The sequence below is a fragment of the Vanellus vanellus genome, assembly GCF_965231255.1.
Source record: "Vanellus vanellus genome assembly, chromosome: 30".
NCBI lineage: Eukaryota > Metazoa > Chordata > Aves > Charadriiformes > Charadriidae > Vanellus > Vanellus vanellus.
The window spans coordinates 399-25740 of NC_138935.1; the positions used below are offsets into that span (position 1 = coordinate 399).

Below are 25342 nucleotides of genomic sequence, written 5' to 3' on the forward strand. Positions count from 1 at the left end.
TCTAATTTTTCAGTATACTGGAAACAATTTTAAGTATACGAGCACCGAATGTTAATTCTTCTCTGTCTATGTATAGAAATAACACGGCCTGGTGCAGCTAGAGCAGTAGTAAGGTCTCCCGCTCCAGCAATGTGCCTTTACAGCTCCTGCGGGGGCTCTTTATCTGTGGCGATCGAGCTTGGGGAGGTGTACCCTCACATATAAGGGGAGGGCCCTGTAGTCCGGGAAGACTTACGCAGTTGACCCCAAATACATCAACGATTCTGAATTTTACAAAACATCATCGACGCCCCAAACGATCGGCCCACGCCTTTCAGAGCGAATGCAACGATAACGTGGGGTTTTGGAGTAAAGGGGAGATAATTACGTCCTTTATGCTTGCAGCAGGAGATGCTGCTTCACAAGCTTTAGCCACGTTGAATAAATTTGAGTGCTGGCTTACCAAACAGAGCAATGCCACGTCGCTGTCTCTGTCTAGCTTATTAATGGATGTAGACTCGGTTGGACATGCTGCTTTGCAGAACCGTGCTTTTTACTGTGCCTTTTACAATATATGCAGAGAATGTTGAAAAAGTCAATCAACACAGTGCTAATTGTTCAACAAAAGAAAAAAAGGGGGAGATGTGGGGACTGAGGCAAAAGAAGGGTTAAGTGTGGTAGAACGAATAGGGAGGAATAAGCAGCTGCAGCACTGTTTTGGCAAATGATGAAGTTGTGTGATGGTACTCCCTAGATAAGGAGAGCTGCTCACAGGGAAGAGAGATTCCCTTTTCAGGGGGAACGTGATCTTTTAGAGTATGCGATGGTGTAAACAAGTAAAGTAGAAAATTACTGGTCTTGGAAGAGAACTATATAAAGAGCACGCTTGCTTAATAAAGCTGATTTCAATCCTGCATATCGGAGCTCGTGTCTTTCACTCCACCACAAGCCGGGGGGAAAAGCGATGTGGGGTGCGCAGACATTAGGGGAATAGTTCATGCCCCGGTGTGGAATAACATGCGGTTGGGAGGTGGTGAGGGTTTGCTTTTGGGTTGCTTGTTTTTTGTTCTTGGTCCTTCAGTTATTAAACTGTCTTTACATTGTCTGCTCCCAGTTCCTGTGCTGAGCTTGTGGGCCCTGTCAAACCATGGGCGGTCTCTCTGGGTGGGGTTTTCCTCCTGCCTACCAGTGCCTGATTTTCACTTTCGCTCTATGACTCTCTGATTTCCCGGAATAGCAGGAGAGGGGCCGCTGGCCAAGTGCAGAGGATAAAAGTCAGGGCAGGACCCAGGCTGCAGCAAAGCTCTTGCAGCCCCGGACAGGGGACGAAGGCAGCGGTGAGTCCCTTCCCCTCACGCCTCCCCCCAGCCCGGGCAAGCAGCCCTGCACACTGGGGCTGCGGAATGCCTCCTTCTGACCCCGGGAAGCCACGGGGTCCCCAGCAAGTGACAGGGACCCAAGCGGGTGGGAGGAGGAGGTGGCCCAAACGTCTCCGTAGGCTCTGGCACTGAGCAAGAGGAATGGGTGGCTGGGAGCGGGTGTTCACCCCCCTGTGGCTTTGCACGCGCGTTAGGACTGGCCGAAGCTGGGGCGCTATGCCCGAACCTTTTCTCTCCTCCCTACTATGCGGGGAGTGCCCTTGACATGAGGGGCAGCCTCTTGTCCCCCCCTGGGGATCGCCTTGCTGTGCCTGGAAGAGGGCAGTGCTTGTGAGGTCCTCAGAGAGGATTCAAAGCCCAGCAGTGGGCAGTGTGCGTGGAGCTGGCCATTGCCACAGTGAGTCGCGGGGGGTGCGGGAGGTTGCCGTGGGGCAGCTTCTGGGTCTGGGCATGGGCTGAGCCATTGTGCTGCCTCCACGTCTGTTCATGGGATTTACTGGAGCCCGGGAGGGGCTGGTGATGGCTGGGGCTTGTCGTGGTTTAACCCCAGCTAGCAACTAAGCACCACGCAGCCAGTGGCTGCCCCTCCCTGGGTGGGATGGGGCAGAGAATCAGAAGGGAGAGAACTCATAGGTCGAGATCATAATGTTTTAATAGACAAAGCAAAAGCAAAGTGTGTGCAAACAAAGCAAAATGGTCGGTTGGGGGTCAGCTGTGGTGGCTGTGTCCCTTCCCAACTTCTTGTTCATTCTGTGCTGGTTTTGGCTGGGATAGTGTTAATTTTCATGCTCCCAGATCCTGAGTTTCAATTTCCTCCCTCGGACTCCCTGATTTCCCAGAACAACGGGAGAGGGGCTGCTGGCCACGGGCAGAGGATAAAAGTCAGGGCAGGACCCAGGCTGCAGCAAAGCTCTTGCAGCCCCGGAGAGGGGACGAAGACAGCGGTGAGTCCCTTCCCCTCACGCCTCCCCCCAGCCCGGGCAAGCAGCCCTGCACACTGGGGCTGCGGAATGCCTCCTTCTGACCCCGGGAAGCCACAGGTGTGGGGGCTTGTCATGGTTGTTGTGTTTTGAGGTAAAACAAGACCAATTCTGTTCAGGAACTTCACGTTTTAGCTAAGCCTCTTCTTATACTGAAAATTAACTGCATATAGTTCAGAAACTCATGTCCCAGTGAGAGGCACAGTGGGGGGAGAGACGGGGTTTGACGGGGTCGGGTGTGAGAAATTTATGGAGACATTGCTAGGCAGCTCCCAGAAGCTTGAATTTCACCCCCTAACCTATCCTTCCCTTGGTGCTGCTGTGACTCTGCAGCCATTCCTCTGCCCTAGAGCCCTGCCTGAGGCCATTGCTCTGTCCCACACCCATTTCTGCACAATTCGGCACTCAGCAAACTTCCACGGGGGGTTCAGGACACAATGCAGAGCACTGCCACGGTCCCAGTGGGCTTTGCGGAATTGAGCCATTCCTGTTGTGTGGCCAACGGGAAGGGGCTGTGCACCTCTTCCAAGTGTCGTCGTTGTCTTGGCAGCATCGCTTGCGATGGGCCAAAAGAGGAGGTGTGGTGGAAGGAATTTGATGCAAAGCATGATTGGCTTGGAGAAATGAAGCAGGGTGATAAGGACTGTCCCTGTTTGGACTGTGGGGTGCCCCCACCTTGTTAAGCATGCCGTCTCGCCGTCTCCTCCGCAGGCTGCGTTTGCGTCAGCAATGGCATCTGAAGTGCACATGCCGGAGCCTGTCTGCCTCATAGAGAACAGCCAGACGAAGAGGCTGGTGGTGCATCAGGAGGCCCTGCAGGTGCTGTTGGAGATCACCCAGCCTGTGGTGGTGGTGGGCATCACGGGGCTGTACCGCACTGGCAAGTCCTACCTCATGAACAGGCTGGCTGGTCAGAGGAAAGGTGAGGGAGGTCCCGGCCCTGGCTGGCCAAGGTACCTGGGTTTCCCCCTCTCTATGTAGCACTCTGGAGAGCCATGCCTCCTCCCCACAGGTTTCTCCCTGGGCTGCGGCCTGCAGTCCCACACCAAAGGGATCTGGATGTGGTGTGTACCTCACCCCTGCCAGCCTGGACACACTCTGGTGCTGCTGGACACTGAAGGGCTGGGCGACGTGGAGAAGGTGTGGCAGAGGCAGAAGCTGCCTTTGTGCATTCCCAGCACTTGGGGAAGCTCTTGAGGGCCCAGCCACGGGGACCAGAGTGCAGGTGTTCCCACCACCGGTGGAGGCCTTCAGCCTGTGTGCTGGGAAGAGCCGGCGGCCATGGGGAAGGCGGTTGGGGTAGAGAAAGTGCCAAATTCATCTGCTTCTCTGGCAAAGAGCAGCAGAACGGGAATGGGGAGCTCAGGGAGCACTTGGATAGAGGTGTGGTGGCACCCTGGGAGTAAAGAGTTGAGGATAACGCGGCTGCAGAAAGATATGGGGGTGGCATGGGGGTGGATGTCTCCAAAGAGTGGGCTTGCCATGGCGTGTTGGTTAGGGGTGCTCAGGGTCTGGGGCTCTGGGGTTCTGCTCAGACTTTGAGAGTGTTGTTAACAAGAGGCATGGGTTGTTCTTCCAGGGCGACACCAAGAACGACACCTGGATCTTTGTGCTCACCGTACTGCTCTCCAGCACCCTGATCTACAACAGCAGAGGCACCATTGACCAGCAGGCCATGGAGCAACTGCAGTATCCTTGGTGGGACAGCAGCACCAGGGATGCCCTCCTCTGCCTGTGTGGTGGGCAAGGGCTTGACAAATGTTACTTCCTCCAACAGTGGCAGAACCTTCTGGTGGTGCCCAGTGATGTGCTTTGAGTCCTCAGGAGTGCCATGTGGTGGAGCTGAGGGCTGAGGCTTTTTCTCCCTCCTCCTTCCGGTGGTTCCCTGCAGTTGTCTGTCCCTGCAGAGTCTCCCCTCTTGCCCAGGAAGTGCTGGGGGCTTGCAGGATGGCGATGCCCCTGCCTTCAGAGCAGAGCTCCCTCTTTCCTTAGCCAGCTCCCTAGCTATGTGATGAAGCTGTCTGAGCATGTCAAGTTGAAAGCAGCACTCGAGCAGAGTAACGATAAACGGAAGGATTCCGAAAAGTTTGTCTCCTTCTTCCCGACATTTGTCTGGACTGTCCGGGATTTCACGCTGCAGATGGAGGTGGATGGGAAGGAAATCTCTGAGGATGACTACTTGGAGATGGCACTGAATTTAAAGGCTGGTAAGGGAATGGTGCTGTGCTGCTGGAGACGTCCAGCCCCACACTCAGCGGCATTTCAGGGTAAGTCAAGAGCAGCCCAAGCCCGGTGAACTTGCTCCGTGTCCCCTTACCCCACAGGTAACAGCCCAGAGATCCAGCGCTACAATGAGCCCCGGGAATGCCTCTGCCAGCTCTTTCCAAATCGCAAGTGCTTTGTTTTTGAGCAGCCAGCCCACAAGAGGGACCTGGTCCGCTTGGAGGAGCTTCAGGATCATGAGATCAATCCTGAATTCCAGCAGCAGGCGGAGAAATTCTGCAGGCACATCTGGGAGAAGTCTTCACCTAAGACCATCCCCGGTGGCGGCATCGTAACAGGAACATGTGAGTACGGCTGTCCAGAGGGTTGGGTGGCCAGCTGCTCCTGGCACTGTGTCTGGGGAGGGGTCAAATGCATAGTGAAATGATGCCGGTGGGGAAAGGGAGAGGTTTTCTGCTGGCTGCTGTGCCTGCCTCTGGATTTGGAGGTTCTGGGTGTTGGAGGCGGGTGGGAAAGAGTTTGGAAGAGAAGTTGAGGCAGGCTCTGGCAGGGAGGCAGCAGGGATATGGCAGGAGCCGGGGCCGAAGGGGAGCCTGGGTTGTGTTGGGGCTGCCGATCTCTCATCCTCGGTCGTCCTTGGCAGTGCTGGGGAAACTGGCAGAGGCCTACGTGGAGGCCATCCAGAGCGGGGCAGTGCCATGCCTGGAGAGTGCGGTGCTCGCCCTGGCCAAGATTGCAAATGCAGCGGCAGTGGAAGAGGCTGTGAAGTTGTACCACGATCTGATGGATGAGCGGGCGCAGCTGCCGACGGAGACCGTTGAGGAGCTCCTGGATCTGCACAGCCAGTGTGAGCGGGAGGCACTGGAGCTGTTCCAGAAACAGGCATTCGGGGATGACATCTGCCATTTCCAGGCAGATCTTACAGTAGGTGCTCCCCAGCCCAGCTGGGATTCCCCCAGGGACATGTTTTCTCTCTCCTGCTGACTAATTCTTGTCCCTGGCATGCCCTCTTCTCCCGTGCAACTCGGTGCAGAGATGTCCGTGGGTGCACAGTGCCCTCCCCATCTCCCACCTGCCAGCTGATCACTCCACAGATGGAGATTCCAATTGCCGTGGCAACAGGGCTTGATTTTTGCCTAGGATGAGAGAGGTGGCCGCAGCTCAGCCTGGGCTGATGCCTTTGCTCTGCATCTTTCTGGACAGCGCCAGGTGGAGGCCATCAAGGTGACGTTCTGCAAGGCCAACGAGGAGGTGTCCCGTCGCAATTGCGAGGCTGCTCTCTGGAACCTCTACCAAGACATAGACAAAAACATCAGTGCTGGTGTGTACAGTGTGTCAGGGGGTTATGAGCTGTTCAAACGAGACCAGCAGGCACTATTGGAGAAATATTGGGAGCTGCCTGGCAAGGGGGTGAAGGTAGGCACAAGAGCAGCTCCCCTTCAAGGGGAGAGGCTCCACGTCGCATGCCCTTCCCCCAGGAAACCATTTCCCCCAACTGCTGTTTCTCCCTTCGACTCCTCTTCTATCTGTGCTCTTGCAGGCTGATGCTGTCCTGCTGGAGTTCCTCCCGCGCATAGAGGCTCTGGAAAAAATCATCGTCAACACCCAACTCTCCCTGGCAGAGAAGGACAGGGAACTGAAAAGTAACTTCTGGGGGGCAGAAATGTCACTGCCTGTCGAGGGCCAAGCTTGGTGGGGGGGACAAGAGTAGTCCTTGGGAGCCTGGGGGCTCAGCTCCCGCCTTTGCAACACCTCTGTTCATCTGTCCACAGGTGCACAGGAGCAGTATGAGAGAGCTCAGAAGGAGTGGGAGGACCGGTGGAAGGCGATGAATAGAGAGCGTATATTCTCAAATGCCACGCTTATGGTGTTTTCCCTTATGAAAGCATTGAAATATTTACCAAGACTGTAGTCACAAAGTAAGAGAGGTGTGTATTGTGCCCATGTAACATTCTGTTAAAGTTTGAAAGCCTTTCCTGCAAGACGCTTGCTGTAGAGTAGAGAAGTGACCTCAGTGTTCGCTTGTACTGCACTGTAGATAGTGCTTTCATGCGTGTCTCCTCCAGGAGAAGCTGTTGTCCTCTTCCCTCCCAGAGCACCTGCTCTCTCCCTCCATCTGAAGGCATGGGGAACGTTGTGAGGTTGTGAGCAGAGCAGGAATCCCCGTGGTGGGCGCTACCTGGTTTGCTTGGCATCGGTCCTGGGCAGAGGGACCCAGAAGGAGTGAGCCCGTGACCCAGGGAGCAGTGGGTGAAAGCCATCCTCTGCTCCGTAGCTCTTCCCACCCTGGTCCTTCAGGAGGCTCTTCTCCCTCTGAAGCGGTGAGGAAGTTGTCCCGAGAGGGCTGTCGTGCTCTCTGCTCGCTCACCCCATCTGCATGCTGCTGCCTCTTGACTATCTTGAACCCAAGAGATCCCCAAGTGCCCCTTCCCGAGGGTGTCTGGGGTGGTACAGCAGGAGGTGGCTGCTGTACAGAGGGTTCATGGGAGGTGTCCCCCCTATTGTACTGGGGTTGGCTGGGAGAGAGTTAATGTTCTCCTTAGATGCCGGGGTGGTTGTGTGTTTTGGATTTGTTGGTGTCACCCCCCTGTTTTAGCTGTCACCGAAGCGTGTCTGCACCTTTTCTGTTTCTCATCCACCAGGGAGTAGGCCGGGGGTGGGCAAGGAGTTGGGAGGGGACACGGCGGGGACAGCTGACCCCAACTGACCAAAGCGATATCCCGGACCATATGAGCCTGTGCCCCAGCAACGGAAACTGGGGCAAAGCGGGAGGGAGGGGGGATGTTTGGAGTTACGGCGTTTGTCTTCAAAGCCACCGCTACGCACGATGGAGCCCTGCGCTGTGGGCACTCCATCCCTGCAGGGGAGGTCTGCCCGTGAGAGAGGAAGGTCTGCAGAGCACAGCCCCTGCTCACCCAGCAAGGTCCTGGGGAAGCTCCCGAGGACAAAGCCCAGGCTCTGCTCCTCCACAGGCTCCTGTGCCGGTGCTCTTTGCCCTCCTGAGCCCCCACACCGTGAGACCCTCCCTTGCCACACTCTAGTCCTGGGAGCCGCCCCACCACATAGAACCATAGGATTGCTGAGGTTGGAAGGGACCTTGAAGAGCATCAAGTCCAACCACTAAGCTACCCTGGCAAAACCGCTTCTAAACCATGTCCCCAAGTACCACGTCTACCCCTTTTTTAAACACCTCCAGGGATGGCGAATCCACCCCCTCCCTGGGCAGCCCATTCCAATGTCTAACAACCATTTAAGTGAAAAATTTTTCCTCATATCTAGTCTAACCCTCACCTGGCATAACTTGAACCCGTTTCATGTAATACTACCTAAAACTGCAATTTCCACCACTGAATCAGGTCTTTAAGGGACACACCTACACGTCTTTTAAAGACCCCCAGGCCCTTTTCTGCCAGGCAGCGTTCCAGCAATACTGCCCAAGCCTGTAGCACTGCCTGGGGTTGGTGTGACCCGAGTGAAGGACCCGGCACTTGGCCTTCTTGAACCTCATACCATTGGCCTCGGCCCATCGGTCCAGCCTGTCCAGTTTCCTTTGTAGAGCCATCCTACCCTCAAGCAGATCAACACGACCACCTAGCTTAGTATCATCTGCGAACTTACTGAGGGTGCATTTGATCCCCTCGTCCGGGTCATTGATAAAGATAATAAAGAGAACCACCCCCAGCACTGAGCCCTGGAGAACACCACTTGTGACTGCACACCAACTGGATTGGACTCCATTCACCACCACCCTCTGAGCACTGGGCACTTCCATCTCACTGAGCAATGTGCCCTCGTCGCCTTCCCTTAGAGGTGCTGCTATGGTAGATGGTATAACTTGGAAACTGGGAAAAACGTATGCTGTGGACTGCACTATACTTACCACATTGATGAGCATAAATAATAGCCATTGTCACTCCTGAGAGAAGGATGAGCAATCCTCCAATGGTTAACCCCATCTCCAGGGGAGGTGTACTGGTATCTTTCCCCGTATCAGTCCCAGAGCGGGGACACATTATGAGTCTCGGCAGGGTTTTTCCAAACGGATGACCCCAGTGTGGCTCTCCTTGTTTAACCGCTTGGACTAAAGACAAAAGGCCCTTTTCCCACTCCAAACACCTCTGTTCTGTCTCTTTAAATGCAGTCAACCTGAACACTAAAGGCCTTTTTGGCCACCTTGCCAGTCTGAAAGAGATTCCCTTAAGTACCATGTACTGCAGAGCCCTCTCTGCTATAACAGGGTCTCAGGGGTGCACAGGCCCCAGTGACCGGTAGGTTTTTAACTCCTGTGTGAGGGCTTTGACTGCCTCTTCATGTTCTGCCTTCCATTTCCATGGATTTTCCTTTCATAAAAGTGAGTACAGCGGGCAAGCAATGATAGAAAATCCAGGTACGGGTTTGTTTCCTCCAGTACCTGAAGGACCCGTAAGCTGTTGTCATTCTTTCCTAGAATGGGGCATCTGCAGTTGTTCTGTTTCACAGAAGAGGTGACCGGGGAAATTGCTGCACCGCCTGAACTCTCTGAAGTACCTAAAATCTTTACTTCTCTACTTGCTGCCTGGCATTTTTCATCTGGAAACGCAACTTCTGCTTTACGGAGTGCCTGCCACAGTGCTGCAGCCACTCCCCCACCCTCTCGGGAGTAGTTCCTCCAAGAATATAATCTCTTGGCAGAGTTCCACATCCTGAGGAAGCGGAACGCTCTGTGAAAGTTCAGCAAGCGCAGCATGAGCGATCGCGGGTGAATGTTTGTAGCCCTGTGGGAGTCTGTTAAAGGGGTATTGTCTTCCTTCCCAAGGAAGAGCCAGTTTCTCTTTATCCTCCTCCGGCGAGGGCACCGTAAAGAACATATCTCCGACATGGAGCACGGCCATCCAGGGGTGTGCGGCTGCCTGGAGCGTGGCTGTTAGAGCTGCACTAGCGGGTACGCAGCCATTAGCGGAGATGTGTCGGCACAGCAATACACGATAACATATTATTATGTTGATAACTCTCAGGTGCCATCTCCCACCCGGTTTTCAGACTGGCCAGAGGAGTGAATTGTACAGGGGTGGGACAATAATGTGCCTTTTTTCTGAGTCTGTTATGACGTGCAAAATTCCATTTCCTGCTGCAGCAGCAATCGGATCCTGCAGTACACTGGTGATTTCTGGGCTGTGCAGAGTGCACGCACTGTAGCCTCCCAATTCCTACCGGGGTTGGTCTCGGTGCTTGTCCCGAAGGACCACACGCCACAGTCTGCCAGGCACCAGTTTCGTCCAGTCATTGTGCTTTTTAACTGCAAAGCCGGTAGATGATATGTGCTTCCTTTCCGGAGAACATAAACAGATTCTCCTGCTTTGGCAAATAACACTTCCTCCGTTTACCCTGGGGACTTTAATTCTTTGCTGTCTGGGTCTCATACCCAGCTTCTCGGCATCCCTTTGTGTTAGCACTGCCATTTGTGCTCCCGTATCTATTAGAAACCTCACCAGCTGTCATCAAGGACCAGCTGGAATCAGAACCTAAGTGCCTCCTTCCTTCAGTGGCTTTAATTTTGCATAATCTACTGTGGCGGATATCGGGGTATCACAGGATCCTCCTTGTGTGTGCATAGCTTGTATGCAGACGGCTCTCCTGACAGCAGGGCAGAGCTCGCTTAGGGAACGGATGGCAGATCATCGTTGAAGGACAGCAATAGCTCACTGCCTTCCTGCCTTCTATTTCTTTGATCTCGCTCCTCTCTTTTATTATCTTTCCTGCCCTGACAGGCAGCTTCTAGGCAGGTGCCTGACATCCTACACAAAATTCCTTTTCCTCTATCGTCTTTAGCATTTGCTGATATGAATTGTTCGTCGATTGTGCATCCGTCACAAGGCTCCACAACCTCCCTTGGGCAACCTCTTGCAGTCGCATCATCATCTTCTTGGGCCTCTGTTAGAGTCTCTCTAGTATGTCCCAGACTCTCTTGCACTGAGGAGCCCAGGACTGGACCAGTAGGCCAGGTGTGACCTGACCAGTGCTGAATGAAGAGGAAGGATCACCGCCCACCACCTGCGGGCAACACTTTGTCTAATGCGGCCCAGGATCAGCCATGACCTTTTCCTTGCCTTCACCTTGTATTTTCTTTTTCCCTCTTTTGCCCCTCCAGAGCTCTTCCCTTTGATCACCCCCAGGCCCTCCCATACAAACAGCCCTCCCCTGTTAAACCTTCCCTCACTGGGCCTGCTTTGCCTTGGTTTGTCCCACATTTGGTGTTTCTGGGATGGTCACCATGGTAGTACCTACCTCGGCATGCAATGTCACTTAACTAGTATCTCCTTTTTTCATTTCTTATCTGCCCTGCCCTATAATTTCCTCATGCTGTGACCTTCTTAGGGATGCCACAGATCAGTGGGCCACCAGCACGCTGACACTAACAGTTGGCACAACGCAGCTTCACTCCAAGTAGACCTTGAGAAACTCAGGGATTTGGCCAACTGAGACTTCAAGAAGTTTTCAAGGAAGCAGAAGGATGGTCTGACCTTCTACATTAGGGAGCAAAACAACCCCTCTTAAAGCAAGGCAGGCTTCTACCGGGACTGGATGATCAGCAACCTGGAGGAGAAGGGCCCGGGCATTACAGGGCAGTGGTGCTAACCCTAGCTATGGGCATGTGCACACTGGTCTGCACTGGGAGCAGTGTGGCCACCATGGCCAGGGGAGTTATCAACCCCCAGCCCGCACTCAGCACGTGTGGGGCCACATCTGGAATAGTGTGGCCTCATGTGGGCATGCCTTTTCTGGAGGAGTGGGGAGGAACTGGAGCGGGCCCATAAGACGTCTGCCAAGATGGGGTTAAAGGCCATGTGTGGGAAAGCTGAGAGGTGGGGACCTCATTGGCCTGGTGAAGTGGAGGCTCAGGAAAATACAGTAGTGGCCTGAGAAATCTTGATGGTTACTTTCAGAGATGATGTCATGCTTTTTGGTGGAAGGAAAGAGCATGAGAGAGGAAAACCCCAAGAAACTGCAGTTCTGGAAGTCCAGGTGGATGTGAGGAGACAGAAATGTCACTTGAAGGAGAGTGGTGTTTTGGCACAACATTTCGCTCAGAGGCAGTCTGGGTTAGCGGATGATTTTGTGTTTGAAGGAACAGCCAGTGAGGATGGAGAGATGTCAGTAAAGGAAGGGACATGCCGGGGTGAGGAAAAGGTGGGGATATGTGCTGGATGTCCACAGCCTGCAGAGAAAGAGGTGCGGGCTTGGGACAGTGTAGGACAGCCTATGGTGGAGATGGGCAAGGGTGCTGGCAAGGCAAAGAGGCCTTGAGAGAACTGAGGTCGTTGTCCCCTTGGCTATGGCGGATGTCTCTGCCACCAAGGCTGATGAGGAGATACACTGACCTCATGGCACTGAGGCCACGTTGCCACCTTGCACACTGTGGGGAGGCTGGGAGGTGTTGTACTGTTGTCCTTCACTTGGCATCACACCCCACACGTCCCAGGAAGAGCCCTGAGCCGTGTGTGATCTCTCTTCTGAGGGGCCGGGGTCAGGGCTTGGCATTTGGCGTGATAAAACACACCAAGGCTTTACTCAGCACCAGAGCCACCGCTGCTTGGCCTGTGCCTGCCTGTCATCACTGCCTCCAATTTTCTGCTCTAATGACTCTGTGGGGAGTCTGTCTTGGAATTGGCCCTCAGTGGGGCTCATTAATACTCCAAGAAACTTCAGTGTTTCCTTCTGACTCCTTGAGCAGATTGTGCAATCTCCTCTCAACACTGCAGGTCCATGGACTCAGCACCAAAACCACCATGGGGCTCATTCCAAGGCAGAGAGCCCTCGTGTGCCTTGTCTCTTCCCATAATGTTCTTCAAGTCTTCAGAAGCTAATTGGAGAGGTTTCAGGAGGGTAGTTAAAGGGGAAGTTTTCAATGACTACTTAATGAAGTATTTATATGTTTTAAAGTCAATTCTTTTTTCCTTTTCAGTTTGCTGAAGAAGTGAAAACAGCATTCTAAAACTGGTATTGACCCAGAGGGTCACCTAAGCTGATATGGGCAGGTAGGAGAAGCAGTCCCTTGACGCCAGACACTCGATGGACATCCTTGCTCCTCACCTCCCCAACCCCTCCATTTCTCTCATCAGACCCCTGGGCCTTGCATCACTTCTCCTTACAGCAGACTTCTCCACTGAAGGCTGCAGCTGGATGTTACAGCACCTTGCCACCAATTCCCTCCTGCTTTCCTCAGAGAACTGCCACAGGAGCACTTCTCCTCATTCACAAAAAACAAAAGCCACACATGATGCAATTCGATAACCTTCAAAACACTCTCCTTTTCCACACGCCATATCCAAGCTGCACCTCACGAGGGCCACCTTCCACAAGGGATATCTGCACAAGAACTGGTTTAGATAGAGTTAGGAAAGGATAGATAGAAACATAATTAAGGATATGTGTCAAGAGTTCATTACATTTCTCAGAGATGGGGCAATTTTCTAATTCCCTGAAGCTCAAAGCAGCAACCACATAGTTTGGAGGCATCTGAGTGACCAACGAGCCAGGGGAGGGAGAAACCTGGACAGCCATGGGAAGGGTATGTGTCGAGATAGACTGCTGAAAAGATGCCCTCAGGCGAGGTCACTTAATCAGGAGAGGTGGGAACACATGAAAGGTGAGGGAGAAGAAACTCACAGTGGAGTAGACAGAGTAGCTGCCATGCAAGTAGAGGGGAAGATCAATACTTCTCCTATGAATAATGCACTTCCGGGACATTCCCTTTCTGACATGGTGGGAAAACATGGTGATTTCATTAAAAGTACTCAGTTGTTTTGACTGATTAATAATGTTGAAAAAAAATGCGCACCTTTCCAGGCAGACCTCAGTGGCCTGGCCATAAACATCCAGTGCCTTTCTTGGAGGCCCGACTGGACCTGAGGTGTTTGCCTGGGATGGGCAGGTATTGCAGAGGAGATTAGAGCCCCTCTGGAGCTGCAGGTGGAGGCTGGGCAGGGGGTCCTCACCATGAATACAAGGCCTGTATTGAGGAGTCCTGTCTGGGGTCCATTCCCCTCATTCCCAAAACACACATGTCTCAACTTCAAGTAGGAAAGAAAGTGAAGGGGCAGAGAAGCAGACTGCAGGGGTGGAGAAATCCCAGCCCGGGAAAGCCCAGGTTTTCTCCCTACATCTCCGTGCGCAGCCAGACAAGGCACGTGGAGGTGGTTCAAGCTGACTGCAATGAGTTTCAAGAGTACGACACAGAGGTCTGAGGCAGTGCCTCCCAGGCTGCAGTTGCAGTGAAGAGCGAGGAGGAGGAGGAGGAGGAGTTCCCATGCCTTGCACTGCATGGCCACATAGGGCACAGGAGGATTCACGACCCATAAGCATCAGGAACACAGCCAGAGGTCATAGGATCATAAGACAGCTCAGGTTGGAAGGGACCTCGGGAGGTCTGCAGTCAAACAGGTCAGAAAGAGGGTCAGACCGGGTTCTTCAAGGCTTGATCCAGTCGTAGTTTGAAACCCCCCAGGGACACAGACGGCACAGCCTCTCTGGGTGACCTGTTCCAACGGTGCACTGAGTTCATGGAGAAAAAGTGTTTTCTTTTCTCCGTCCTGAAGCTCTTCTCTATCACCTTACGCTCACTGCTTTTTGCCCTCTCAACATGCACCCCAGTGGAGAGCCTGGCTCTGTATTCTCCGTAACCTCCTCGTAGGTACTGGTAGGCTGCACTGAGGTGCCCCTCGGCCTTCCCTTCTCCAGGCTGGACAAGCCCCGCTCCCTCAGACTCTTCTCATAAGTCAAGTGCTCCAGCCCACCATCTTGGGCAACCTTTGCTAAACCCACTCCAGCTTACCACCAACATTCTACCTGTACTGGGGATGTGAAACTGGATGCAGTTACCTGCACAGTCCCTTTCCTCGCTCTCCTGGCCATGCTCCTGGTCAGACAGACCAGGACACTGGTGGCCTCCCTTCCTTTAAGGCACACCGCTGGCTCCTCTCCAGATCACTGACCACCAAATCCTTCTCCACAGAGCTGCTCCCCACCCAGGTCGCCCCCACCCTTTGTCGTTGCCAGGGTTTGTCCCCTGCAGGGGCAGAAACTGGCATTTGTCCTTGAGGCGTTCCATGAGGTTCCTGCCAAGATGGGCTCTCCTCCTCCTTCAGCCCTCTCTTTGAGCACAGAGCCCTGGAGACCTTTCCAGGAAAGACAAAGGCCATTTGAGTCCCTCAGCTGCCCCTCTGTCTGCTGGTGTGAAATCTCCCTCCCCTTCAGCAGCAGCCCTGCATTTCCCTTGCTCAGCCTTGGTCTCTAACAAGCAATAAAAGCTCTTTGTTTCGCCCTTGACAGCCCTTGCAACCGACTCCAGGGGAGCTTTGCCTTCCCCACAATCATACCTGCACAATGGCGGCAATGCACAGGAATCCCTTGTTTGTGCCTGTCTTTGCTGCCCCTCTCTGGATGCTGCTTCGTGGCCCCCTCACCACCCTGTCCCGGAGGTGGCCAAGCAACAGAGCTGCAACTATTGTTCCAGACCAGGCTCCTCTCTCCTGTGCCTGCACGTCTCAGCTCCCTTCAAGGAGCCCTGGCTCTGCACCACAACCCACCTGGGCTGAGTCCTCACCCTGCGTGGTCACACAGCTCAGCCAACTTTGGTCTTTTCCTCTGCCGGGCACTTTCCAGCCCGGCCCAGCCACTTCTCGCCTCTTCCCATCTCGCCAGCGAAAGACCAGCCTGCCCCGAGCTGCTGCATGCAGAAATACCTTTCTCCTGGTCATTTCTTCCCCTCACAGAGTTGCTCCTTTGCTCTTCTCCAGGGACGTCCCTTCCCCAGAGAACCTTTCCCCATGGCAATGTGCCTGTGCTGACCTGGCTGGACACTCCTGGCCCTCCCCGTGCTCCCCACAGAGCCCTGAGAGGGTGGTGCTGCTCTGCAGAGTGAGCAGGCTGTGGTGCCCAAAACCCATGCGGAGACAGTCCAAGGCAGAGCCCTTCTGAGCATTCACCAACTCCTGGGCCAGAGGTCACCCACAGGTGAAAGCTCAGCCCAGGCCTTCCCCAACACATCGCCCCATGCCCTCCACCCCCGAGCCCATGCAGAACCCAAGCACAGCAGCATGGCCTTGGAGGGGCAACCTCTTCAGACGGTTCTCCACTTCAGCTGGGGAAGAAGAGTCCAACCTCCAGACACTGGAACTGAGGAAATCCCCTTTTATTAGAGAGATGTGACACAGAAGACCAGCTGTACCATCATGCCACAGACATGTACAAAGGCCTCTGCCTCAGACAGACTGGGCTCATGACGCTGGAGAAGTGGAGTGCATGCAGATACTCCTGGCCAAACATGATGATCACAGACCAAATGCCCAAAGGCGAGGTGTTTCCTGAGATGGACTGGAGATCGCTGGTAAAGAGACCTGAGCAGCTTATTGCTGCTGAAGGAAAAGTGATTGACTCAGCTTCTTCAGTGTGTCTTGGAGCTCCTGGTTCCTCATGCTGTAGATGAGGGGGTTCACTGCTGGGGGCACCACCGAGTACAGAACAGCCATGAGCAGATCCAGTGAGTGGGAGGAGGTGGAGGGGGGCTCCAGGTAGGTGAACATGCCAGTGCTGACATACAGGGAGATCACGGCCAGGTGAGGGAGGCACGTGGAAAAGGCTTTGTGCCGTCCCTGCTCAGAAGGGAACCTCAGCACAGCCATGAAGACCTGCACATAGGACAGGACAATGAAAATAAAACACCCAAACCCCAGGGAGACATTAACCACAAGAAGGCAGCCTACCCTGAGAGAGGAGTGTGAGCAGGAGAGCTGGAGGATCTGGGGGATTTCACAGAAGAACTGGTTTATGGCATTGTCTTGGCAGAGGGGTAGTGAAAATGGATTGGCCGTGTGCAGCACAGCATGGAGGACACCACTGCCCCAGGCAGCTGCTGCCATGTGGACACAAGCTCTGCTGCCCAGGAGGGTCCCCTAGTGCAGGGGTTGGCAGATGGCAACGTAGCGGTCATAGGCCATGATGGTGAGAAGAGACAACTCTGCTGACAAGAAGAAGACAAACAGAAACACTTGGGCAGCACATCCTGCATAGGAAATGGCCCTGGTGTCCCACAGGGAATTGGCCACAGATTTGGGGACAGCAGTGGAGATGGAGCCTAGGCTGAGGAGGGAGAGGTTGAGGAGGAAGAATTACATGGGGGTGTGGAGGTGGTGGTCACAGGCTATGGCTCTGATGATGCGGCTGTTGCCCGGGAGGGCAGCCGGGTCGATGCCCAGGAAGAGCCAGAAGTGCAAGAGCTGCAGCTCCCGCTTGGCTGCAAACTCCAGGGGGAAAAAGTGGGTGATGGAGCTGCTGTTGGACATGTGCTGCCTCAGGGCAAGGGGCACTTTCCGTGGAGGGAAAGACAGTGACAAATTAGGGGAGAGTTCTCTGAGCAAAATCAAAGGAACTTCTCACGGATGCTCTCCCTGCTACACTCAACTCCCTTTTCCTTTTGCAGGAGACCTTCTTCACCTCCATGGCTGGAGCTCTGGTTGGTGCTGGCTGCGTGTGCCCTGAGGAGCAGAGCATCTGCTGGTTTGCTGCCCAGGAGTCAACCCTGCTCTGCAGCCATGGGTTCATGGGAACGGTAGGGGCAGGAGCCAGATCTTTGATGGGGGTTTTAGATCGCATGGCCTACTCTCAAAAGCCACCAGACACGGCCAAGAGCAGAGGGATCCACTGCAGACCACTAAACCTCTCACCTCTTCTCAAGGTCTCTTTTTCAGAAAAAAACAAAGTTTCTATGGGGCAGATTTGCATCGTGGAGGTCTGCTGGGCAGCTGCTCTCAGCCTGTGTGCTCTTCAGGGGAGATGCTGGAGAGCTGCCCCATGGCTCTGCTGGAGCTCTGGCTGCAGAGGAGCTGGTTCGTGCTTTGGACCCCACAGCCCTGAGGGCAGAGGCTTGGCTGGGTGGGAGAGAGGCAAGGGGGCTTGCTCAGAGCAAGGGGGTCTGCATTGGAGGGAACAGCAGGGGGGTTTCTGAATTCTCCCTCCCACGGTGTTCAGGGACCCTGCTGGCAAGGACAGCCATGGGATGGCCCTGGCTTTTGGAGATTCCTCCAGCACCCACACCTCCATTGCTCTGCATCCAAAGACTTACTACGTAGAAGGCTGTGAAGATCTCCCCCCCAGTGAGCTCTCTGCACCCTCCCACCCCACACTGCCTTAAACATTTACCTGCATCCCTACAAAGAGGAAGGCAGGCAGAAAAGCCAGGAGGCCTGCATGGATGAACAAGGAGCTCCTGGACATGACCAAAAGCAAAAGGGAGGCCTATAGGGAGTGGGAACAGGGGCGGGTAGCCTGGGAGGTATCCAGAGGACTGGTTTGAGCAGGCAGGGATCGGGTCAGACAAGCTAAAGCCCAGACAGAACTAAATCTGGCCTGGGACATTAAGACAAACAAAAAATCCTTCTTTAAGTATGTCAGTGAGAAAAGAAAGAGTAGGGAAAGTGTGGGCCCTCTCCGGAAGGAAACGCAAGAACTGGTTACCCGGGACAGAGACACAGCTGAGGAACTCAATGACTTTTTTGCCTCAGTCTTCACTGGCAAGGACTGCAGCCGCAGTGCCCGTGACGCAGAATGCAAAGACGAGGATTGGGAAAATGGAGAACCGCCCACTGTAGGTGAAGATCCAGTGCGAGACCACCTGAGGAATCTGAAGGTGCACAAGTCCGTGGGACCTGATGAGACACATGCACGGGTCCTGAGGGAACTGGCAGATCAAGGCGCTAAGCCACCAGCCATCATATTTGAGAAGTCGTGGCAGTCTGGCGAGGTTCCTACTGACTGGAAAAGGGGAAATGTAACCCCTATTTTCACAAAGGGAAATAAGGAAGACCCAGGGAACTACAGGCCAGTCAGTCTCACCTCTGTGTCTGGCAAGATCATGGAGCAGATCCTCCTGGCAACTCTGCTGAGGCACATAGAAAACAAGGAGGTGACTGGTGACAGCCAGCATGGCTTCACCAAGGGCAAGTCATGCCTGACAAATTTGGTGGCCTTCTACAAAGGGCGTACAGCGGCAGTGGACAAGGGAAGATCAATTGATGTCATCTACTTGGACTTGTGCAAAGCGTTTGACACTGTCCTACATGATATCCCGGTCTCTAAATTGAAGAGAAACAGATTCAAAAAATGGACCTCTTGGTGGATAAAGAATTGGCTGGATGGTCGCATTCAAAGTGTTGCGGTCAACGTCTCGATGTCCAAGTGGAGAGCAGTGACGAGTGGTGTTCCTCAGGGGTCAGTACTGGGACCTGTACATCTTTGTCGGTGACACGGACAGTGGGGTCGAGTGCTCACTCAGCAAGTTTGCTGATGATAGCAAGCTGTTTGGCGAGGTAGACACGCTGGAGGGGAGGGATGCCACCCAGAGGGAACTGGACAGGCTGCAGAGGTGGGCTGCATCAAAAGCAGTGTGACCAGCCAGGTCAAAGGAGGTGATCCTGCCCCTCTACTACACTCTGGTGAGACCCCATCTGGAGTACTGCATCCCGCTCTCGAGTCCCCAACAAAAGAAGGACATGGACCTGCTGGAGTGTGTCCAGAGGAGAGCCACGAGGATGATCCGAGGGCTGGAGCACCTCTCCTATGAGGAGAGGCTGAAAGAATGGGACTGTTCAGCCTGGAGAAGAGCAGGCTCTGGGGAGATCTTATTGTGGCCTTCCAGTACCTAAAGGGGGCCTACAGGAGAGCTGGGGAAGGACTTTTTACTGGGGTATGTAGCGATAGGACGAGGGGAATGACTTTAAACCGGAGGATTGAACAGTAGGAAGAAGTTTTTCACTTTGAGGGTGGTGAGGCACTGGCCCAGGTTGCCCAGAGAGGTTGTTGAGGCCCCATCCCTGGAGGTGTTCAAGGCCAGGCTGGACGTAGCCTTGGGCAACCTGGTCTAGAGGGAGGTGTCCCTGCCTATGGCAGGGGGATTAGCACTCAATGATCTTCACAGTCCTTTCCAACCTAAACCTTTCTATGATACCTGAAGGCAGCTGGAAGCAGTGATAGTTGGAGAAGGTGGATCGATCCCATTTTCATTTCATTGCTATTACGCAATGGCCACACCCGCCAGTGCTTCCCCCACATCATGCCTGTCTAGAGGTTGGCCAAATTTCATGGGGTACAATGAAATACAATGAAATTGACCTTTCTGCAGAGCTGCAACCTGGCCAGGCAGTCCCTAACCACTGTCAGGGCACGGGAGGGCACGCTTGTGTGTGGGGAACTGGTCAGTGGGCACGTGGAGGGGAGAGCGGGGGGCAAAAGGGATTGGGGTGAGTGAGGGGCTCAGTGCCAGTGTCTGGAGTGGGACCACGGGTGAGAGCCCGAGTCCCTGCTGCTGGCCGGAGGGGTAAATATCTGTGTCTTCCTCAGTCCCGGTGGGCACTCACCAGCAAACTTTGAGCTGGACCAGTCAGCCAGGAGGGGGTCCTGGGGTCAGGCTGGGGTATGAGGGATTGATGAGGGTCCCCAGGGGACCTGAGGGGACCCCCAAGTGTGGGGTGCCTGTGGGATGAGCATGTCAGTGCTGGGTGTTTGCAGCGAGCACTGAGATGGCCCAGGGGACGCGTGGGGTGGGTCAGAGGGATGGGATCAGGGCCTGGGAGGGGAGAGCAGGTGTGGGCACTGAGGCAAAAGAAGGGTTAAGTGTGGTAGAACGAATAGGGAGGAATAAGCAGCTGCAGCACTGTTGTGGCAGATGATGAAGTTGTGTGAAGCTACTCCCTAGATAAGGAGGTGCTGCTCACGGGGAAGAGAGATTCCCTTTTCGGGGGGAACGTGATCTTTTAGAGCACGCGGTGGTGTAAACAAGTAAAGTAGAAACTTACTGGCCTTGGTAGAAAAGTATATAAAGAGCACGCTTGCTAAATAAAGCTGATTTCGATCCTGGATATCGGAGTCCGTGTCTTTCAATCTGCCAAAAATGACGCCTGAACAGGGACTTGAAGTTTCACTTCACCCAGGGCTATAATAGCAGCATCCCGCAGACCGGTGGCAGAGCCCAGCTGAACTTGGATTGCTGAAAGGAAGTGGCTGAACTTGGAGTGCTGAAAGGAAGCGCCTGAACTTGCATCGCTGAAAGGAAGCACCTGAACTTGCATCGCTGAAAGGAAGTGGCTGAACTTGAAACAATGAGAGGAAGCGGCTGAACTTGCATCGCTGAAAGGAAGCGGCATTGTGCATGATTAATTACCTACCGCTTGACGGAGGTAAGCAGCCGGGGACTATGGGGAATGATATTTCCCAGGAGCAGAGAACCACAGTGAATATAATGCAGAAAATATTGAAACAACACGGCAAAACCCTACCCTCTAAGATCTCAAAGTGCTGTTAATGTGGGCTCGGTCAAACTGCCCGGGGATCGATTCCAGTTCTATCTACCATCCCAAAACCTGGGACCAGATAGGGGTCAAACTGTGGGACTCGGCAATCCGGTCTGACAAAACAGCAGCAGGGTGGCTCTCTGCATGGTGGACGTTGTTTGAGACCTTGAAACAGCATACTCAAAAGCCCGGAGAACAGTCTAAGACCACCTCAGCTCCATTGGATTTGGTGTCAGCCGACATGGTGGTGGGGGCTGTGGGAGATCAGGAATCGCCTGCAGGCGACCCTTTCGATCCCAGGCCAGTCGATCCTGAGCAGGAGCCAGATTTGTTTCCCCCCGATCCCCATGATAGATGGGACTCGGTCCGTGATGTAAAAAGGGGAGTCACTTCGCCAACCAGTGTCACTCCAGGTTTGACAAGACAGCAGACCGCTTCAGCCATCGGGTCGGGGAAACAGCCAGGGCAGCGCGCAGAGGGGGCACATGATGACACAAGCCACCCTCCCCTGCCCCTGTCAGCCCCAGCCATTATGCCCGAACCAGCGGAAGCGCCAGAAAGGACATGGCCTCCGCAGTCACAGTAACGCTTTTTGATACAACCGCTACCCTGATCCCTACGGGGGTTAAGGGACCGTTGGGCAATGGACTGAGCACCCTCCTTCTCAGTCGCTCCTCGGCGATGTGCCAGGGACTGTTTGCATTGCCTGGCGTTATCCATGTGGACTTTACCGGGGAGATTCAAATTGCGGTATGGACTCCTGCTCCTCCGTGTCAGATTCCTGAAGGCTCACGTATTGCACAGTTTCTGCCATTTCAGAGCCAGGTGCCGTGATGCCTGGAAGATTCTCACAGAGATCGTTTCAGTTCGACGGGGCCCGTGCAGATCATGTGGGCCCAGAAGGTCTCCACGAGACGCCCCTCCTACCGTTGTAGCCTCCGGCACTCCACCCGTCAAAATGAGATAACTCTGGAAGGAATTATTGATACGGGTGCGGATGTTACCAGCACCTCTACAACAGCTTGGCCTCCCTTGTGGCCACCCCCCAGGGCGGCTGCCTCCGTTTCTCGTATCAGGGGGGGCAGCTCTCCCATTGCAGAGTCAGCACAACATTCTGAGTACAGGCCCGGAGAGGTGAGTGGCAACTGTAAAGCCATTCATCCTCGCTAGCTGAGTCACTCTATGGGGCAGAGATTGCTTGTCACAATGGGGCCTCCACCTCCGGTCGGATTTTACATCATTTGGTGATCGGACGCTGAGGCTCCCTGGCAGCAGGATGTCCAAGTGCTCCACAGCTCCCCTCAAATAGTCGAATTGCTGGCAGTAGTCTGTGCCTTTTGCCAATGGTCAACAGATCTTAGCGTTGTCACCGACTCAGCCTATGTTGCTGGCCTGGCCAGCAGAATGGAATCTGCCTTTTTAAAGGAGGTCGCCAATCCTCACTTGTTTACTCTTATGAGGCAATTGTTGCTTTTATTGAATTGGTGGCCGGGCAAATATTTTATCATGCATGTGCGGTCCCCTACTAAACTTCCAGGCCCCATGGTCGGAGGCAATGCACAGGCGGATCTGGTGGCAGGCCCAGTTGTGGTCCCACACACATTTGAGCAAGCTTGTTTGTCACATGAAGTTTTTCATCAAAATGCTCAGGCATTAGCTTGTCCGTTTTCTATATCCAAGGAACAGGCTCAAGCCATTGCTGCCTCCTGTCCAGACTGCCAGCAAGTGACGCCGGTGTCCCCATTGGCATTAATCCCTGAGGTCTGTCGGCTCCAGAACTTTGGCAGACAGACACTGCCTGTGTTCCAGATCTCAGCAGGTTGAAATACGTGCACGTGTCGGTTGACACATTTTCGACATGTATTTTTGCCTCCTGTCATACAGCTGAGCGAGCTAGAGATGTAGTTCGGCATCTAAAGGCCGCCTTTGTGGCATTGGTGTCCCGCGACATGTTCAGACTGATAACGGTCCTGCCTATACGGCCCGTCAGACGGCACGCTTTTTCCAGGTGTGGGTGGTTTCCCACGTTACGGGTATCTCCCATTCTCCTACTGGCCAAGCCATCATGGAACGGGCCCATGGCATGCTCAAAGCCATGTTGCAAAAACAAAAAGGGGGGTGGCCCTAGGCACACCGCCAGAACGTTTAGCAAAAGCATTATATGTCTTGAATTTTTTAAATCGATGGACGAACGGTGAGCTGGCCGTGATAAAACACTTTACTCTCTCAGAGGGACTGCAAGCACTCTCTCCACAGGCGAAAGCACAGCTGATGATCAAAAATATGATGAATAACCAATGGGAAGGTCCGTACCCACAGATAACTTGGGGTCGAGGATATGCTTGTGTCTCCACAGATACTGCACCAAGATGCGTTTTGGCGAGATGGGTCCGACCGTCGCTGCAGTCATCCTCGTCATCATGATGACAGCAGAACCAGGAGATTTGCTGTGGATCCCACCGGCACCCAAGGAAAACATCTGCGTAACTTTGGCAAACAAGACCATCCAGGACACCCTGCGCCTTTCGCTGCCTACCCCAGGAAACCCCTTTTCCACATGTCTCGTTGGTGTCCCAGCAGACAACTGGCCAAGCCATGAACAAGCAAGGCATTTTGGAAACTCATCGGCTTTGGCTGATAACTGGGATGGGTGGGCTCCTCACTTGCCACCCCTACCCCATGAGCCACAGGAGAATGAACTCCTAGGCTCAATCAAAATGGATAGCTGTCTAATTTTTCAGTATACTGGAAACAATTTTAAGTATACGAGCACCGAATGTTAATTCTTCTCTGTCAATGTATAGAAATAACACGGCCTGGTGCAGCTAGAGCAGTAGTAAGGTCTCCCGCTCCAGCAATGTGCCTTTACAGCTCCTGCGGGGGCTCTTTATCTGTGGCGATCGAGCTTGGGGAGGTGTACCCTCACATATAAGGGGAGGGCCCTGTAGTCCGGGAAGACTTACGCAGTTGACCCCAAATACATCAACGATTCTGAATTTTACAAAACATCATCGACGCCCCAAACGATCGGCCCACGCCTTTCAGAGCGAATGCAATGATAACGTGGGGTTTTGGAGTAAAGGGGAGATAATTACGGCCTCTATGCTGCTTCGCAAGCTTTAGCCACGTTGAATAAATTTGAGTGCTGGCTTCCCAAACAGAGCAATGCCACGTCGCTGTCTCTGTCTAGCTTATTAATGGATGTAGACTCGGTTGGACATGCTGCTTTGCAGAACCGTGCTTTTTACTGTGCCTTTTACAATATTTGCAGAGAATGTTGAAAAACTCAATCAACACAGTGCTAATTGTTCAACAAAAGGAAAAAGGGGGAGAAGTGGGGACTGAGGCAAAAGAAGGGTTAAGTGTGGTAGAACGAATAGGGAGGAATAAGCAGCTGCAGCACTGTTGTGGCAGATGATGAAGTTGTGTGAAGCTACTCCCTAGATAAGGAGAGCTGCTCACAGGGAAGAGTGATTCCCTTTACGGGGGGAACATGATCTTTTAGAGTATGCGATGGTGTAAACAAGCAAAGTAGAAAATTACTGGTCTTGGTAGAAAAGTATAAAAAGAGCACGCTTGCTTAATAAAGCTGATTTCAATCCTGCATATCGGAGTTCGTGTCTTTCACTCCGCCACAAGCCGGGGGGAAAAGCGATGTGGGGTGCGCAGACATTAGGGGAATGGTTCACGCCCCGGTGTGGGATAACATGCGGTTGGGAGGTGGTGAGGGTTTGCTTTTGGGTCGCTTGTTTTTTGTTCTTGGTCCTTCAGTTATTAAACTGTCTTTACATTGTCTGCTCCGAGTTCCTGTGCTGAGCTTGTGGGCCCTGTCAAACCATGGGCGGTCTCTCTGGGTGGGGTTTTCCTCCTGCCTACCAGTGCCTGACTTTCACTTCTGCTCTATGACTCACTCTGATTTCCCGGAATAGCATAGGAGGGGCCGCTGGCCAAGTGCAGAGGATAAAAGTCAGGGCAGGACCCAGGCTGCAGCAAAGCTGTTGCAGCCTTGGACAGGGGACGAAGGCAGCGGTGAGTCCCTTCCCCTCACGCCTCCCCCCAGCCCGGGCAAGCAGCCCTGCACACTGGGGCTGCGGAATGCCTCCTTCTGACCCGGGAAGCCACGGGGTCCCCAGCAAGTGACAGGGACCCAAGTGGGTGGGAGGAGGAGGTGGCCCAAACGTCTCCGTAGGCTCTGGCACTGAGCAAGAGGAATGGGTGGCTGGGAGCGGGTGTTCACCCCCCTGTGGCTTTGCACGCGCGTTAGGACTGGCCGAAGCTGGGGCGCTATGCCCGAACCTTTCCTCTCCTCCCTACTATGCGGGGAGTGCCCTTGACATGAGGGGCAGCCTCTTGTCCCCCCCTGGGGATCGCCTTGCTTTGCCTGGAAGAGGGCAGTGCTTGTGAGGTCCTCAGAGAGGATTCAAAGCCCAGCAGTGGGCAGTGTGTGTGGAGCTGGCCA

The 25342-nt window shown here is 53.9% G+C and overlaps 1 protein-coding gene across 1 annotated transcript; it reads left to right on the top strand.

Annotated features, from left to right (window-relative positions):
- Nucleotides 1-3039: 3039 nt before the first annotated feature.
- On the top strand, nucleotides 3040-7296 carry LOC309682513 (guanylate-binding protein 1-like). Its single transcript, XM_082496606.1, has 9 exons — nucleotides 3040-3260; nucleotides 3351-3478; nucleotides 3918-4027; nucleotides 4343-4630; nucleotides 4670-4905; nucleotides 5199-5485; nucleotides 5765-5977; nucleotides 6102-6204; nucleotides 6334-7296. Exons 1-9 carry the CDS (start codon nucleotides 3068-3070, stop codon nucleotides 6471-6473), a joined length of 1698 nt encoding a protein of 565 aa, XP_082352732.1. The 5' UTR covers nucleotides 3040-3067; the 3' UTR covers nucleotides 6474-7296.
- The last annotated feature ends 18046 nt before the right edge of the window (nucleotides 7297-25342 follow it).

Bases quoted from the DNA above. Each gene is read 5' to 3' on its own strand.
- LOC309682513 (XM_082496606.1), top strand. From the start codon at position 3,068: ATGGCATCTGAAGTGCACATGCCGGAGCCTGTCTGCCTCATAGAGAAC. The intron at 5,978-6,101 runs GTAGGCACAAGA...GTGCTCTTGCAG, and splicing joins TGCCTGGCAAGGGGGTGAAG to GCTGATGCTGTCCTGCTGGA. The intron at 6,205-6,333 runs GTAACTTCTGGG...ATCTGTCCACAG, and splicing joins GAAGGACAGGGAACTGAAAA to GTGCACAGGAGCAGTATGAG.